General features: G+C 39.1%; 2 protein-coding genes across 3 annotated transcripts in view; one reads left to right on the top strand and one right to left on the bottom strand.

The window, feature by feature from the left end:
* The window catches only part of zmp:0000000926 (ataxin-1-like), a 134,470-nt gene that overhangs the window by 20,122 nt on the left and 95,861 nt on the right, over positions 1 to 18,487 (top strand). Inside the window, exon 1 of one of the 2 annotated variants that reach the window (XM_049580395.1) lies at positions 8,381 to 8,401. The exons of the other annotated variant lie outside the window; for it this stretch is intronic. The gene's annotated coding sequence lies outside the window, so the exon portion shown is untranslated. Of the gene's footprint in view, positions 1 to 8,380; positions 8,402 to 18,487 lie in introns of those variants that run through there. 2 annotated transcript variants of the gene reach the window in all.
* Positions 10,177 to 16,788, bottom strand: LOC125891267 (cadherin-2-like). The gene is made up of 17 exons (XM_049580389.1): positions 16,754 to 16,788; positions 15,595 to 15,705; positions 15,341 to 15,487; positions 15,074 to 15,218; positions 14,816 to 14,985; positions 14,554 to 14,685; positions 14,275 to 14,457; positions 13,322 to 13,638; positions 13,075 to 13,217; positions 12,758 to 12,982; positions 12,417 to 12,635; positions 12,047 to 12,177; positions 11,866 to 11,949; positions 11,635 to 11,724; positions 11,169 to 11,228; positions 10,981 to 11,058; positions 10,177 to 10,879 (listed from the first exon to the last, which is right to left on the bottom strand). The coding sequence occupies exons 1-17, from the start codon at positions 16,757 to 16,759 to the stop codon at positions 10,643 to 10,645; spliced, it is 2,478 nt and encodes an 825-aa protein (XP_049436346.1). The 5' UTR covers positions 16,760 to 16,788; the 3' UTR covers positions 10,177 to 10,642.

Here is an 18,487-nt window from a genome sequence, read left to right as displayed (position 1 = left end):
TTCCCAAGTAACTGTTTTATTCCATAATGCCACCCTTCATCACTATCAAGACAAACAGGATGAAGCCAATCATGTCACTGACTTTTGCTTTTGGCCAGTACTAGACTTTGTCATTGCGATGAGAAGGGGGATGATGGGGGGAAGATTTTACAATAATGATGTAAGTTTGAAAACACGTTTGATAATTTGACAATTCTGTGATTATATTATTGATATTAGATTGGATGATTTCATAATGGGTGAAACCTTCAAGTTATTTCAAAGCTTGTAATCACTGTGTGTGTGTGTGTGTGTGTGTGTGTGTGTGTGTGTGTGAGAGAGAGGGACAGAGAGAGACAGAGAGAGATGATTGTTATCTTTCTCATTTTCATACTCCACTTTTTACTTTATCAGAAGTCTGTTTTCATTTCCTGAAGTTAAGTTTCATACTCAGTCATTCCATTACAACTCACCTATTACCAATAAACTTGACCAGACTCATGGGCGCCCTGTTACAGTGGCTCACCTGTCAGAGCTCATACCACAAGAAGGCTTAAAAGAGGAGAAGTCACGTGGTCATATGGCATCATATCATTGGGGTACATTACATGTGCAGTAAAATCTGATCTGCACTTGCCAAAAGGCTCAATAGCTGGCACACTTATCACAGAACATGAGGATGAGTGATCATTTTTTTACTGAGATGCCCGCAGTCAGTCTTGGGTAATAATATAATTAATATAAAAAATAAAGATACGGGTGAGAATTACAATTCTGCAATTACTGAAAAAGTCCCCAGTAAACCTTAAACAGGCTAAAAAGCAGCTCCAGTCACATTGCGCATATTTCATACCCCATAGCGCCCAGGGGGGCAACGACCATGTTCCAGCCTTCGTTTAATAGCCTTGGCGTCCCATTAAAGCCTTACAGCAGTGGCCTGGGTTTGAGTCTGGCCACGGGCTCTTTGCTGCTTTAATATATTTGTCACCATCACGATTAATTACCTGTAGTAGTAGAAGAGACTGACAGACAAAGTTGGCTTTTTCTGCAGGGTTCAACGCTAAGGTTTTTTTTCACTTGCCCGGTTGGGCAAGTTGGTCAGAGATCTACTTGCCCGAAGTCAGTTTTTATTTGCCCTATAAAAATTGTTTATTTTAAGCGGCTATCAAATAACAAAGACTGCAGTTATTTTTATGTTATGTAATCTTTATTCACACTGTATTTATTAATTAAAACAACATATGTCATGTATTGTAGTTTAATTCCTACACAAAAATGACGATGTCAGGGCTTAAAGTGAAAAATTTGTCAATTGTTCTCTGTCTATAATTTTGCGCCCTACTTGAGCCATGCCCACCTCTATTTATTTTTCACCCCTCTCTCCAGTTCTGCTGTATTAACACTGGGTTTAATATATTTTGCTTCCATCTCTCTGCCCTGCTCTGCTGTACTTCAACGCTACTTAGCTCTCTCTGCTCTACCGGTAGACTACAATATGCACCTGTTGCACAAAACGCACACAGCAGTGTTTCCCCTAGGATGGAGTTGTAGCAGCGGAGGTGAAGCACACGCATGAAAAATAATTTTCACATACGTGAAACCTTTTTGTATGCTTGCAAAGCACAGCCTGCTGGGATGTTTCTATGTATCTACTGGCACCAGAAGGGCTCTTTAGGACTAAGTACATACAGTACATGTGTACACAGTAATGAGCAGGTGAAATGTCTGTCTAGCTGACATATGAGGTGTCTCAAGATTTAGGAACATACAGTTTTATTGAATATAATAAAGTAAAAAGTCACTTGACATGCTGCTGTTTTGTGCTATGACCTATTTAAGTGTTGGAAGTTGTTATTTACGTGACAACGCCTGAACGCAACACAAGCTCATGAGTGTCGTGCTGAGCTGCTGTGCTAGCAGCGTGTTTGTCTGTGCGTAACAGCAGTCTGTTGGTTATTTACACACTGTCCATTTCAATAACTTTGTCAGCTGACAAACTGCACCGGGCTCGGGGTCAGGTTTGGTCAGGAAAATGCGGCCCGAGCCGCTCTAGCGTGATCACCTGTGTGTGTGGCGGTGCGGAACTCCGCCGTGCACGATACAGAGAGCAGAGGAGAATTGTTAACGCGTGACCATGTAGAGACAGAAATGACACGATGGCATAACACCATAAATAGTATATTGTTATGTTATTATATGAAGCGTCCGTCGCGCAAAATAATATCAGTGGGGGCTGTGGGCAGGACATTGTTACACAGCTGTGCCTGTGACTTCAGGCAGAGAGACCGCTGCATCAGAGCAGAAGAGCACGTTTTAAAATACATTTATTTTATCAGTTAGTTATTAACTTTTACTATTTTTAGCAACTTGCCCGATCGGGCAAGTGAGTTGTTTCTTTACATGCCCGACCGTGAGTTTTACTTGCCCCGGGCAATCGGGCAATCCTTATTGTTGAGCCCTGGTCTGTTAAAAATATACATCATTGCATGTAGTTTAATACGATTTGGCACAAAACTTTTTTGTCTTAAGATAATGTCAGAATCTTTAATTCGTTTTTGTGCAAGGAAATTTAATAACGAGGCCTTCTGTTATCCCTTAACAGCATGTCAACTTTGAGTTACTTTGAATCATTTCATGCTCCCTTGTGTCCTTGTGTCTTTTAGTGTTCACAGTCCTAATAATGGGCTTTGTTTTTTGGTGCTTACATATAGTATTTCTTTTTTCCAGGTCATCAACAAAATCTAATTCATTGTGTATCTCCTTCCTTTTAAAAAGCATAATGTGCTGTCTGTGCTGGTTGTGATAGCAGTGGAAATATGCCGACTGACAACAAAGTGACTGACAGTTAATAAAAGACACTGGCCCTCATTCTGTAAGTTCCATTTGCTCATTTGCTACACAGTAAAGCATTTAACATAACCTGGATGTGCCAGTTACTGTTTACACGAGTGTTTCATGTCACTTCAGTTATGCTCCATTCATCTGTAGTTAAATATGTTGGTAATATGTATTGAGAGATTAATTATGAATTAACATGATACATTTGCTTATCAGAGGGGTATGGTTGTCCACTCAAGGACAGTGACACTGTCTAATGTAAGGTACCTCTTCATCATGTGGACAAAAATCTTCCAAGACAAGATCTGGCAACCAGGCCAACTAACATTGCTCCCATGGGAGTGTGAGAATGAATCATAAGTTGATAATGCTGAGCCTCTCTTTTATCTGCAGCAGCAAAACAAACAGCTTAGGAGGAGCGCTTAGCAGGAATTTACATCATTTACATGTTAGAGCTTGCATCACAATAATCACTCCTCCTCAAGAAAATGATTGGAAACCTCTTACCAGCAGCCTCAGTGAGCTCACTTCTCAAGAAAAATGATAAGAACTGTAATTCAATGGCACCTTGCACGCAAGGTTTAAAACAAGTATATCAATAGAAGCTGGGTTTCCACCCACCCACTTCATTTGTCAACACATTCTCACTCCCAGCTCGCCAAATACTGATGCTTTGTCAGAAGCCGTACATGTCAGACTATAGCCTCTTTTGCACTGCCTTTAAAAGGTGGGAATTTTGCACATTATTCCGCCTTGCAGTTCTTTTTAAAAGGTGCAATTACAGAATTGGGGCGCAGCATTATCTCAGCTTTAAGCCAACAGTGGAAGTAGTGACAACACTGAATCAATATCTTTGTAAAAGTGAAAGCTGGCAGGATGGCACCATGAACAGGACAAGTGTGACGTTTTGACGACGTGTTATGTGTGCAACCTTAAAATTTAAAAGCAGCTACAAGCAGTTAGCAGCTAACTCAAAGAAGAAAATCAGTGGCCAAAATAAGGTTATGGAGCTCCTTACCCTCTGAGCAGAGGACAAGACCAGCTGCCATATAACAGGGACGTTAAATGGTTGTTATTGCCATGTTGTGCCATTGTTATTGTTTCTAAAGGGCTGCCAACATGTATGTTATATGTCACACTGAAGGCCAATGCTGTTGTGTTACATGTCACGCCCGTTAACCTCTTTTTCTTCCGCGATGCCGGCAAAATCACATACTGATGTGGCAAGATGCTTGGTTCTGTGTAAATACTGCAAAGGACACATGAAAGAGGGACTTTGTAGCAGCCCTATAGCATGATATTTGTGTGTAAATGGCTTGTGATGCTCTACATGCCCATCCAATATCAGTTTCGGATACTCAGTGGTGGCGTAACAATTTATACTTGTTACATGTGTTGTGCCTTTTCAAAATGAACTTCCATTTTCAAAGGAAATGTGCAGTTTCTGTTCATTTTATGCATACTGTCTCTATTCAAAATAAACTTAGAGCTTAGGAAGAAAACTCAAAAAAGTTTATTTTCTTAGGTTTAGGCAACCAAAGCATGTGGTTAGGTTTGGAAAAACAAGTGTAATTGTTACTACGTAATGTCATGTCATGGGACAGATGTCACTAATATAGTATGCTACACATGCCAACACACTATGTTGTTATTAAAATAACTGGATTGACTTTTGGTTTCACACAGGACATGAACAGCGGTCTCCTGGGTGAAAGAGTGTTTTTGACACATCTACCTCATACTTCCACCTCCTCTATGTGGACTTTCTCTCTCTTTATACAACGGCAGATGCTTGGAATGTCAAAAAATGCAGCCACCAAGTACATCTCATACGGCCACTAAAGTTAATAGTGCAGAGGGCCGCTGATCAAGCATTGGTATTTAATGAGTGGGTAGTGAGACTGGGCGGGAACTAAAAGTTTCAGCCCATTGTTGTCTGCATTCCCACTGCGGTCTAGACCTTTGAAGATTAGGCAAATTAGTCTGCTTATGTATGAAAAAGCAATGGCTGTTTTACATGTCATTTTTGTGTGCAACTATATATAAACAATGATGCCATATTTACACATAAACCTTATCATAATGTCCCTTTGACTTAGTTTAGAAAGAAAATTGACAGTGCGTTACTTTGAGTTACTTTCATACCTCCTTGTTTTCTTTGGTGTTCATCACTCTGTGTAATGTGCTTTGTTATTTGATGCTGGTATATATTTCTCATTTCCATGAAGCACCAGTATGGAAGCGAATCGTGACTAATATTTAAATTAATGCACACATGACTTAGATCAAACTGAAGATACAAGACATGGGATTTTTTTGCAACCAGGCAACATAAACATAATCATAGCAAAATAAAATAATTAAAGACTTTAAAAGTGCTGGTGTATGGAAGCAAATCGTGACTAATATTTAAATTAAAATGTATTTGCAGAAATGCTTTTTCATTTTAAGAATGTGGCTGCATTATTTGACTCATATATAAAATTAATCATCAATCATCCTATTTGCATTTTAATTTTCTTCTTCAAGACTGCTCCTTCTTTTACTTAATTAAAATGAAAAAGAAAAAGTCATTTGAGATTTAATTTTCAAAATATGCCCCAGCAAACAGATACCAAAATTCAATTTGAAATGTAAAATTTGAAAATTAAAATGCATTTACAGAAATGCTTTTTCATTTTAAGAATGTGGCTGCATTATTTGACTCATAAATAAAATGAATAATCAATCAACCCATTTGCATTTGCATTTTCTTCTTCAAGACTGCACATTTTATGCCATAATCAAAAAGAAAACAAAGAAGACATTGCTATTTCATTTTCGTGGTCTGCCCTGCAAAAAATAGTGCCCATAATTCGAAAATGATTTGGCAATCTGAGCGGTGCAGGAGAGTGACGTCAGGAGCCGCCCTTCTTCAGCTGACCGTGCTACCCATCTAATACGATAGGGGGCGGTGTGCACATTTGATATATGGATGCATCGCAGATCATGGCACTCCCTGAGATTGTGCTTTCTAAACATCGTAATTTCCCAAAACTGAATAAATACCACACATAGCAACACAAAACTGCTTTGCTAGCTCAATCATGTTGTAACTAAGATATCTGCTGGAAAAAATATTTTTCTCATGGACTGTTCATTGAGGATACGGAGTTAATACGTCCGCTGACTTGACAGTCATTTAAACTGGTAGCAGGTGCCGTGTCTCTCAGTGTTAGTAGGCACTAGGGTTGCTACGGGTTACCTGCACAGCTGTGGGCAATGTCTTCTTTGTTTTCTTTTTGATTATGGCATAAAATGTGCAGTCTTGAAGAAGAAAATGCAAATGCAAATAGGTTGATTGATTATTCATTTTATTTATGAGTGAAATAATGCAGCCACATTCTTAAAATGTAAAAGCATTTCTGTAAATGCATTTTAATTTTCAAATTTTACATTTTTAAATTGAATTTTGGTATCTATTTGCTGAGGCATATTTTAAAAATTGAATCTCAAATGACTTTTTCATTTTAATTAAGTAAAAGAATGAGCAGTCTTGAAGAAGAAAATTAAAATGCAAATAGGATGATTGATGATTAATTGTATATATGAGTCAAATAATGCAGCCACATTCTTAAAATGAAAAAGCATTTCTGCAAATACATTTTAATTTAAATATTAGTCACTATTCGCTTCCATACACCAGCACTTTTAAAGTCTTTAATTATTTTATTTTGCTATGATTATGTTTATGTTGCCTGGTTGCAAAAAAATCCCATGTCTTGTATCTTAAGTTTGATCTAAGTCATGTGTGCAGATCAAATGAGGTCAGAGTGCTAGATTAGCATTTTATTACTCTTAACTGCCTCTGGCATCTCTACTTAGTTCATGCAACAAGTACACTTTAACACACTGTAACTGTCAGCAGCAGCAGCTTACAGAGGAAACATAAAGCCAAAATATCTAAACTTAGGTCAAATAAAATCACAAAGACATAAGATTGTTTTTGGCAGCAACATGGGGAGTCGTTGATATGAACAACCATCTTGTGGTCGTAATTTTCATACAGTACCAACACTGTTGACAGCTGCTGTCATTGGTTTAAAAACACTGTGTTCAGAAACTTGCTCAAGTGTGCTAAACATTTTTGATGGGATTATGACTGGAATTATATGCACGGTGAGAAATCAGTGAACTCGACTCAACTCTTCACCCCTCTAACAAGCTGTGTGACATTTCTGCTGCCACCACTCCCTCACTGACAACCTCTTCACCTAGCTTGCAAGTGTACAAGAAGAATTAATAAAACTAATCATAGTCATTAAAAACACAGCCCTTAGATTATAGCATACATGGTGTTGGGTATAGTTTTATTGTAATTGGTTCTATAATTGCTTGCCTCTTTTTCCCCTCTTCAAGTAAAATGTTTTTACCCACAAGGTTGCTACCTGCATGTTTTTTTAGTGATGGCGAATACAAATCACTTTCCATTTCAATTTGTTTTTTGAGTGGATGCAAGTTCAAGACAGCAGATGCAAAAATGTACACAAGAAAACAAAGCAAGGAATGAATATTGCTGCAACACAAGTTGTGTAAATTCAACACCACTGTATCACCATGCCAATAGAAACCAGTCAGAATTCTGCTGGTCCATATCAGGGATCTTTTACAAAACGGTACTGTTTTGAGAGTGATAGGCAGAAATAAAACATCCTATATACTTTAAAATATTCCAGTTTCCACAGATAAACTTACAGTTTAAAGATAAAAAGAAAGACTGCCCTTACAAAACCTCTAGAGTTACAAATGATGTGCTGCTAAAAGCACTGAGACATGACAGCCAAAAACAAGCAAACACACCCATTCACTGTCGAAACGTAACAATTCAAAATCACCAGAGCATGACAGTGCTAATTCCATCTTTAAGCAAGCAAAACAGTCTCTTCAAACATAATCCTTGTTTCATGGAGAGATGCCAGTGTACAGTACCAGGCTTTAGATATGTGAAATGTTTAAGATTGAGATGCACAAATACAAAATCCAATCACTGTTGTATATCTTTTCTTCAAAGATCGTCTGAGATGTGATGACTTGAGCGTAGGCTGAGAAAGGGGTTGTTTCTTTATGAGCCTTCCTGTTCACAGAGAGAAAGATTGTGCCCTTTTGAAGCCATGTTCAATTAATATTTGTTGTTTTTCCCACCTCCACCGCAGCCTCCAGGGTGCTCACGGCACAGCTGCCCTTCATGGAGCGAAGTGTTCATGCCACCTTTGTTGGTCAATGGCTTAACCATGTGGACCTCGGGCGTGTTATTGTGACTTCATCCCAGTCAGGCATCTTTGAGAACCCTCATTCCACTGTTGGCACAGCCTCTAATCTAATCTGTTACATGCATGGTACTGTCTATCACTCATCTTTTAACACTATCACCGTGTGTGATAAAAATGAACTGCTAGCTGCTTTTAATTGATATTTCAATTAATGTTGTTTAGGCGTTGCAGAAAGAAGGTCGGACTATCCTCAGAAAGGCTTCTAGATGGAACAGCAGCTCCCACAGTGTCCCATCTGCACACCACTGGCTCCTCCTGCCTGGCCACAGCAACAAGTAAACACACACTGTATTAATTGGTGCAAATAGTCCAGATAGTTAATAAATCCAGAGACCCCATGCTATTATATTTAGGTTCAAGAAATCACACAAAAATACTGTGGGTGAGCAAAGTGAAGAATGCGTTCACTGTCCATACAGCAGTTCCATTTGTGATTGGTGATTTCATAAGTTGAATGCCACTCCCATTTACATAACCTTAAAAATGTACCTGTTTTTACCTTATTAAAATTTAAAAACGTACCTTATTATAACTTTAACTTGATGAAATGGTGCGTAAATCATGGATTCAGGAGAAGTCAGTATTTTACAGGAAAACAGATTAAATTATTTTGAGTTTTATTTTGACCCTTTGATGTAAGGTCTAACTTACATCAATGCCAAACATTTGATGTGAGTAAAAATAAATGAGGCCAGTTAACATATTCTTTTGGATGATCTGAAATATATGATAGATTTTTAATTCCAGAGACGTGGAAGTGTACTCACACAGAGGCTCATACATGTACACATCCACAGGACAGACAGACACAAAAACACCCAGAGTCAACAAACACAAAACCAGCCTGACAAGGTGGCAGCGGTTGACTTGAATTTATGGTGCAACAGTTGGCATCACCGCTTATCATGCTTCCTTGGAAGTGCTCTGACTTCTCCCCTCTGAAGATACTCTTGAAAAGCCTGACTAAAGTGCTGACAGTAAATACATGACAAGCTTGTACTGTACTATGCAGCATAGCAAAGGCTAAGCCTTAAAAGTCTTAGCCTATTGAGACCTGAGCTGTTGTTTGGTATGCATTTTTAATTTCTCTGAGGTCTTTGGGATTAGTAGGACCTGATAAGTATAAAAAAGTAAGCACTGTCTTTGAACAGTGAGTAGGTTTTGAAAAAAAATTATGTCCTTAAATGGGGACATTGTGTTTATTTTTGATAGTCACAAAGTCACAAGTGCGTTAAAAGTGTAAAACTGTTTATTTCAATGCCTGAACATTATTGTGCAAAAACAAAATTACATACAGTGCAACATTTGTTGAGGGTTTTGCAACTCTGTGGGTTAGAGGTCACTGTTTAAGTTTAAACTTTGCAAAACTGTCAGGTGCCCCGAGCGGTTGGTTCCTTGCCAGTTCACCTCCTCGGCAGTGCCCAGGAGGTGAACTGGTACCTCTCCAGCCACCAGTCCACACTCCATATTTGGTCCAGACGGGGACTTGAACAGGCGACCCTCCGGTTCCCAACCCAAGTCCCTCTGGACTGAGATACTGCCACCATGCACTGAGTGCTTCACATGAAAACAGACAGAATGGACATAAAACAGGCTAACAAGGCAATTCAATAGAAAAGGACATTTAAAACCAAACAAAACACAAGATGACAATAAAGTATAAAGAAGATAGAAGATAGCGCAGTATTTGCAAAATCATAAATCTTAAAATCATTAAACCATAAATCATAAAATCAAATAAACAAGCTTCAACCATATGGTTTGATCAGGTTTTTTAACCTGTCCACTGTTTTTACATAGATTAGTGTATTTTACTCTTGCTACCACTAGATGGCACGTAAAACTGTCCACTTACAAGGACAACAGGTCCAAGTTAAACAGAGTGAAGTAAAAGGTGCAGCTCTCCCAAAATCAAATGTGCTCAAGCCCAGAACAGACAAACCAAACACTGGCTCTAGATAGAGCCATTTGTGCTTTTGCATTTGTTTTGGAGAGGAGTAGGATAATTCGTCTCCCTGTAAAAACTACTGAGCAATGAACACAGGGGGAAGCTGCCTGCAGTGTGTAATCCTTATTGCTAAATGCCACTAAATTCCCTGGGTGTTACATACTGAACTTTTTTTTTTTTTTTTTTTTGTTTAAACCTTCATTCAATAACAAATTCTGGCCATTACAACATCAAGTTAATAATAAAGTAATAACAGTACAAATTGCAGACTGAACATAGAACTCTCATGGAAAAGAAACAATACAATAAAATAGAAAATAAATAAAAGGGTCCGAGGTGTAACGAAAAATGATATATGAATGTTTCTGTAACTATGCAAAGACACAGAATGTCATAAATATAAAAGATTCAAGAAAATAGACAAATCCTTCAGGTGTGGCCACATGTAGCATAACTGGCTGTGAGGCACCAGAGGCATCAGAAGGATTATGCTCTAAATCACCTTGTTGCATATCCAGGGAACATTTATGATCAAGGATTAATAGCGATGGAGTGTTCATTTCGGAGATCAGAGTCGTTGTCTTAAGTCTTGTTGTACTGTGAGCAGGCTTTCACTAGGCATGCAGACTGAGGCCAGAGTATTGAACCTGTAATCCAGGTCCTGGTCCAAGTTTGGGTCAAAAGGAGTGTCAGAGATGGAGATGGCATCAAGCTCAAAGTTGGTCTCTGGGTCTCCTTCCTCAGCATACACATGAGGAGTATAATCACCCAGCTCCTCTCCTGGTGCCTGCTGAGCGTCCAGCATCTACAGTTCACAGGGGAGGAAAAAAGGAAAGGAGAATATAATTTTAAAAAAGACACAGAACTACCATAGATTAGTAGTAATTATTAAATTCTTGTCATTACCTCATTAAGTCTTTCGATCACCATTTCACATCTTACATCATTCAGTTCCCCAGAACATGTTTTTTGTCCAGCCCAAGTCTGGGAAATCAGAAGCAGGAAGTTATTTGATTTCAGCTGTTTTAGATAACATCATGAAATGTAATAGCTAAACTCTGTGGCTATAAAAATAGTAGTGTAGATTGCAGTACCCCATGTATAGAGTGTCTGTGTTGATGTGTCATTCTCATGGTTGATGATGCACCCACAGACTGGAAAATCAAGCATTTCTCTGGTTAATACTTAACATGGCGTCAACGTTTTAAACATGGTAGAATTAATTTAACTGTAAAATGTCACAGCTTAGCGTAATTATTGACATCTAGGTCTTTAAACTTGGGTGCAATGCTCAGAATCAATAATAATAATAGTTTCAGTACTAAACATCAGCGTGGGTCTAACATAGGTTTAATATGCATCGGCAGATCCACGTTACATACGTCTGTATCATCACTGCAGTGTATTTTATACACCATGATCATCTGGTCACATATCTCGCCGCATCCAAGCTCCATCTTACCCCCTCTTCACTTCCTCTCTGTGCAGTTCTCATACAAGTAAAGTTACATCCAGACTACTTTCAGCAGAACATATAGTAAATAATAATGGTTTCTGTACCAGATCCAAATAGTCCATTCGTCGCTTAAGTTTTTCAGATTGGCGTGTGGCGTGCTCTGTCTGGGCATCTACCACTGCCTCACTTGTTGACTGCAAAGAAGCAATTTCATAAGTCAGTCATGACCACGTTAGTTTAAAAAAAGAGAAAGAATTATTGACCATTTGTCATGATGCATGATAGAATAAGAAATGTCTGTTTAATAAGATTGTTATTAAATTTTCATCACTTACTAGCTTTATCTGTGGAACTTGAGATACTATTTGGGCTCGTATCTCACTCTGACTGTATTCTTTGTTTAACTGCTCAAGTGCCACCTGTTGAAAGTTTGAATACAGTTGTAAGAATCAGACAAAGGAAACATTGCTTTCTGTTTAATCAAGTGCAGGTAATTTTGCAATGAAAATGATTTACCTTGCAGTCGGTTCCTGGTCTCTCAATGTTACAGACCATCAGATGTTGTTCCGAACCTTCAGATCTATCTGGCAACTGTACAGGTCTACCGTCTCTCTTACAAGACACCAGAATAGCCAAAAGTAGCACACCTGGCACACAAAGACCACACACAAATCAAATCACACAGTTTTATGTCCTAAATGAGGCTATTCATCTTTTACCATTTGAAGGGTTCATGACCAAAGCATAAAAACACTTCTACTATGTTTAATTTAGAAGATAGTGTGTAACTGTGGCTTGGTGTTTTCTGTTTTAACTTTTCAACACAGGGATAAGACAGTTTTCACACGATACTAGCAATTCGAAGTATTTTGGATATGCGTCCCACCTGCAAGCAGTAGTATGACGAAAGCAATGATCCCGATTGCTCCTCCTCCGATCACACCTTTGTGGATGTGACAGTTTGGCCTGGCTGGGTCTATGCACTTACACACAGTAACTGACAGGTTGTGTTCGGTTCTTATGCCTTGAAGGTCAAATACTTCCAGCAACAGCTCATAATGTCCAGAATCAACTGTCTTCTCTTTCACCAGGTAGATTGAATGCCCTGTAAGATTCATTGTGACATACTGTGTGAAGTAGACTTAGAGGTTTGTGTTAATAGTGGTGACATTATTTGCTGTTATTGATCTTGCTCCGTTTGAAGAAGCTGTCAGAGCGAGAGCTCACCTTGTGTAGGGTCAAGCTTCCACTTGCCCTTCACATTTCCCTGGAGCTTGAAGGTGAAAGGTCCACCATGAGGGTCTTCATCTGGGTCCATGGCTGTGATGTTGGCCCGAGAGAGTCCATCAGATTGGCAAATATCAGTTGTTATCACAGGCGGGAATGGAGGATTGTCATTCTCATCGGTGATATGGATGCTCAGGGTTGCGGTGCCTGTCATTGGAGGTTGACCTGGTGACCAAAAACACATGTTGTGCATTTACAGCGATGTGATAAAGAAACTGTGATTAATAACAGTGTGTAAATACTCCTGTATGTCATACCATTGTCAACAGCCCATATTGTGACTGTATAGATATTGTTTTTCACATAGGATGACTCTCGGTCTATGATCTTCGTTGTGGTTATTTTTCCAGTCTTGATGTCCACTGTAATCCAACCAGCTGGATCGTAGCTTTTTCTGTATCTGAAACACACAAAGTATATGTGTGGTGTTAGATATGGTCAAGTTCTCCACTAATGAATATTGTTCTGTGAGATGGACATGTAGCTAAAGTCTACATGACTTACACAATTATGTTGCCACTGGTGACGTCAGGGTCTTTCGCTGTAAATGTCCACAGATGCCAGCCCACCTTGACATTCTCGACCACCGTAATTTGTTTGCTAGGTGTGTCGAAGTATGGAGCCTCATTGACATCCTCTACAATTATGGACACTTGGCGGGTGGACAGATGTGTTTTCTTTGTCACAGTCTCACCACTAACAATTACTACTTGCCAAAGGCCAGTGGTGCTGTGACTCACCACTTTGCATGTTTGATAGGAGATCTCATTCTCCACACTGATAGTCAAGTTCCTCAAAGGACCGTCTTTATAGTCCAGATGCTGTAAAAGAAGTGAAAATCAAATGTTGGTTTGATTGAGAGTTGTTCTGATACTATTTTGTCCTTCTCAATACGGATTCAGATAACTGAACTTGTGTATTGGCCAGTACTGAGTACCGATGCACTACCAATGTGTTGAGGAAAAATTCAACAGCTGTATACTTCTAACCCTGTATGGATGTGAAATCATTGCCATCATTATTGTGTGGCATGGCTCAGATTAAACCCTTTGTAAAACATGAAGAACATGAACAAAGAATTAATGCCAAATAACTTCTTTTTATTGTCTATTTTGATGGTCAGTCTTTGAATTTGTTTTTAAATAGTACAGTATCAAAACTGCCATTTTGTCTGGGTATAAAACCACTTTATAGTTTATTGATAGATTAATAAATAAGGTATCAGATTGGTGTATAGACATGAATACATGTCAATACCCAGTCTAGCATTTTAGGCAGTATCAGAGACATTTCCGACACTGGTATCTGTATCAGAACAACTCTAGTTTGAAGACAAATATTGAACTTTGTACCATAATCTGATATGACATCCTACATCAGACGGGTTTTTACGAGCCAAATAATTATTGCGCTGTAGCTTAAAAAGATCAGTGTATGTACGATCACAGACAAAATACCTTTTGCACATACAGTTGTCCCTCATTTGTTTCAGGATCAGTAGTGATTTTGAAGTTGTTGTTTGGGTCTCCTTGGATTTGATATTTAGCTCTCCAGGCCGGTGTACCTTTGCTGTCTTCGTCTGTAACTTGCAGACGTGAAACAAGAACACTTTCTTCTCTTTCTTTCACTCTCCCTTTACCCTGGTATTAAAATATAAAATTAGACTTATTATCAGAAGAGACTGATTAATAATAGTCATTGCATTCCTCGTGGTAGTGAAAGAAGTAATTGCTCACTGTTTGTCCAATGATTTGAGGAAGGTGGTTATTTCCATCTTCTATGTGGACTATGACGGTGCAGGAGCTGGAGAGCTGTTTTTTTTCTCCACGGTCCCGGGCCTCCACTATAATGGTGTATTTCTCTGCTTTCTGATTGGTTCAAAAGAACAGTCACTTAATAAAGAAATTATCATCAAATGTATTTGTATTATTCAAACTCAAGATGGAAGTTTGGAGATCTGATTAGAGGATTATGCAGTCAAGCAGTGAGTCCTCTTACCTGACGGTCCAGACACCCTTTAAATGAAATGGTTCCAGTATGAATTTCCTGGGTTAAGTAGAACTCCATCTCAGATGGTCGAGGAGTAACTGAGATTATTTTTAAATCAAACAATCTGTTGCTCTCATCAGTGTCATCATCGCTTGCCGTAATGGTAATTATTGCAGCGCCTGTCAGAGGAATTGTTGCTTTTATTTAATAATAGCATTTCATAATAATAGCAGTAAAGATTACATGAAGAAAAATGCCTCAAATTACCTTGTGATATTAACTCAAAGATGGTGACCTCATAGATTTCCTGTTCAAACTTTGGAGGGTTGTCATTTGCATCGAGAATCGATATGTCAACCTCCATCGCTGCACGTATTTTTTGATTATCACTGTCAAATGACTGATAATTTAGCTGTAATGCAAAGACAAGAATTGTGAAATAATGACACTGTGCTTTACATCCCAAGGGCATTCACACGCACAAACATCCAGGAGAATGTTGTAAAAATGCTTATTTAGCAAATGTCTTCGAACCTTTAAAACTCTGTATTTCTCATAGTCGACAGGGCCGTGGACACTGAGGATTCCTGTGTTTTTGTTGATTTGTAATATGCCTTTTGGTTCCTCATCCACACCTTGACCATGGATTTCAAAAAAACTGGCTTTCTCCTCAACTTTAATCTGTAGGGAGTCAAAACACAGCAGCACATAATTTTGTAATGAGCTATTTGCATCTTGTCATATGTACCATTCATATCTGTGCATTGTGACTCATGGTAGATACTCACTAGGCCCAGTTGGTACGGGAACTCTCCATCATAGCCTTCGTCAATACTGAATATAGCGTTTCTTTTTTGCCGCTTCAAAATTTCTGACGATGACCTGTGAGCTCCCAAACACTGCAGAAACATTACATCACATTTGTTACATCAGATAATAATTCACTTGAGTTAAAAAAAAAAAAGCTATTTTTTTCTGGAAACCTGTTTCTCGTAATTTTGAGATAATAAGCTTATTAATTCAGAATACTGAGCCTTATTTGGAATTTTTCTGAATGTTATGATTATTATTTACAAAGACTTTTTAAAAATGTTGTAATAAAGCTCTGAACACATTATTAAACAATTCACTCACATGGGACAGCACTTACATTTTATCTATAATGGCAACATGTTCTCATCCCAACTCGTCAATTATTTTGTCAGTGGACCTACATGTCAAAATATGACACACTGGGTACCTTCCTGTATCAGTTTTGGACGTTTAGGGATGGCATGGCAATTTATGCTTGTTACATGCATTGTGTCTTTTCAAAAGACACTTTTGTTTTCAAAGGAAATGTAAAGTTATGCTTGTTACATGCATCCTTAAGTTCAGGCAACAAAAGTCTGTGGTAAGGTTTAGAAAGAAACATTATGGCTTGGCTTAAAATAAGGACGACTGTTACAAACGTCATGTAAACGTCACTCTCATGTCACTAGTGTAGTGTGCTACACATACTAGAACACTACGTTGTTAGCAACTGATCTCCTTTGACTTTTGGTTTCACTAGGGAACTGAAGAGCGGGATCCCTGATAAGGGCCCAGAGTCCTCTTGACCAATCAATTTCCACTCCCCCCAACCCTACACGGACTTTCTTGCTCTGTATACTACGGTATTTGTTGGTGGTGTTGCAAACTATCGCTGGCCAGTTTGTTTCATACAGCTGCAAAGTATGCCTGTACGTGGGTATACGAGGGTACGTGGCGGTATTTGACAAGTAGGGAGTGAGAATGGGTGAGAATGTTTACAGATGTAACCTGTGTCTGCTGCATTTGTAGAATCAGTTGGATGAAAACATAGTTTTAAAAGCAAAAAAAAAAAAAATCATAGTACTATTTTGCGTACTTAATCAAGTATTATGCAAAATAAATACTGAAATACTGCCATCCAAGATAAATTCTTACCAGCATCAGGAAAAGACTGAGATGTATTGTCTCCATAGTATATCCAGATCATGTGTTATAGAAGTTAGTCCCTTAGTTGATAGAGTACTCCTTGGACGCATCTGAATGGGAGGTCAACTGTAGAATCTGACTTAAGTATATCTGTGAGTGGGAGGGCCTGTGTGTAATAGATGACCTCATATGAAACTAAGGCAAATGACTTCTTAGCATGAGGGAGTGCACAAATAATTATGTATCTGTACGTATGTGTCAACATACATGACTATACCTTTGGTATGTAACACTTTCTGTCACAGAAGTACTGTTTTTCATTTTACTGTTTGTTGTTGTATGGTAGGCTGACCAAATGTCCTCTTTTGCCTGGACATGTCCACTTTTCACGTCCTATCCGGGGCGCCTGGGGGGTGTTTATAAATTGATGATAATGTCCGGTTTTTCTTGTGTGTGTGTGTGTGTGTGTTAGAGTGTGGCACGGGCCGCATATTTCTGTCCGAACCCGACAGTCATTCTGTTTTGTTATGTCCGAAACCGAACTGAGACCGACATTATTTAATTACTAAAGCACTGAGTTTGTGTCACACAGATGTTATGGTTACAGGCTATTTAACAGGCCGGGCATGCACCGTGGGTGCTTCGCAGAGGGGGTAACCTCTGTGTTTGAGACGGGAGCGGGTGGCAGAAGGTCCGAGGCTTCCAGCAAGGGGAGAGGTACAAACAAACAGCCAATGTGTGTGTGTGTTCTGTTCAGGTGTTGTCACGTAAATAACAGTCCCCAAGCAATAAACAGGACAGACAATAGGATTTTATTTATTTTTACACTACATTTTCACTGAAAGCTGACCAAATCCGACCCGAGCCCGAATACAATTTATACAGTTTTGACCGAACCCGGCCCGACCCGTCAGGTAGGCCTACCGTCGGGATCCGTCGGGCTCGGATCGGGTAGCCACACTCTAGTGTATGTATGTATGTATCCCCTATCTATAGGGGCCTATCTGAATTTCTGTCTTTGAGAGATAATATTTTGTAATGTAACTGAATTTTCTATCCATACATATAAACTTTAAATATATTAAAATTATAAGGCATCTTTGAGTAAACTGCGAGTATCATTTAAGTAGGCTATCTCGTGGCCGGCCAAGTGTCCTCTTTTTTGGAAATCAAAATATGGTCACCCTATATGGCACGGTGGTGTGGTGGTTAGCACTGTCGTCTCGCAGCAAGAGGGTTCCTGGTTCGATCCCAGGAGGGAGCCCCTCTGTGTGGAGTTTGCATGTTCTCCTTGTGTCAGTGTGGGTTTTCTCCAGGTACTCCAGCTTCCTCCCACAGTCCGAAGACATGCAGGTTAATTGGTGACTCTAAATTGTCCATAGGTGTGAATGTGAGTGTGAATGGTTGTCTGTCTCTATGTGTCAGCCCTGTGATAGTCTGGTGACCTGTCCAGGGTGTACCCTGCCTCATGCCCAATGTCAGCTGGGATAGGCTCCAGCCCCCCCCCAAGACCCTCAAGAGGATAAGCAGTGGATGGATGGTTGTTACAGAATGCAATAGTGATCATTAGCTTAATTTAAATAGCTCCCTCCATTATAAGGTTACAGAGAGCTTCATGCACAAAAACTAGTATTGGCAGTAGTAGCACAGTAGCAGTAAACCAGTGATTGATGTAAAAGCAAGCATGAATAAAACAACAGGTGTACAGTCAAAAATACTGTCTAATACACACAGGCTGGGAAT

The sequence above is a fragment of the Epinephelus fuscoguttatus genome, linkage group LG7, assembly GCF_011397635.1.
Source record: "Epinephelus fuscoguttatus linkage group LG7, E.fuscoguttatus.final_Chr_v1".
Lineage (NCBI taxonomy): Eukaryota > Metazoa > Chordata > Actinopteri > Perciformes > Serranidae > Epinephelus > Epinephelus fuscoguttatus.
Note: the sequence above shows the minus strand (reverse complement) of the source record. Positions and strands in the feature narration are given on the sequence as shown.

What these genes read in the sequence shown, in the direction of transcription:
- LOC125891267 (XM_049580389.1), bottom strand. An exon ending in AGAAATACAGAGTTTTAAAG is followed by an intron (nt 15,219 to 15,340) that starts GTTCGAAGACAT and finishes TTTGCATTACAG; the next exon opens with CTAAATTATCAGTCATTTGA. An exon ending in GACCAGGAACCGACTGCAAG is followed by an intron (nt 11,950 to 12,046) that starts GTAAATCATTTT and finishes AACTTTCAACAG; the next exon opens with GTGGCACTTGAGCAGTTAAA.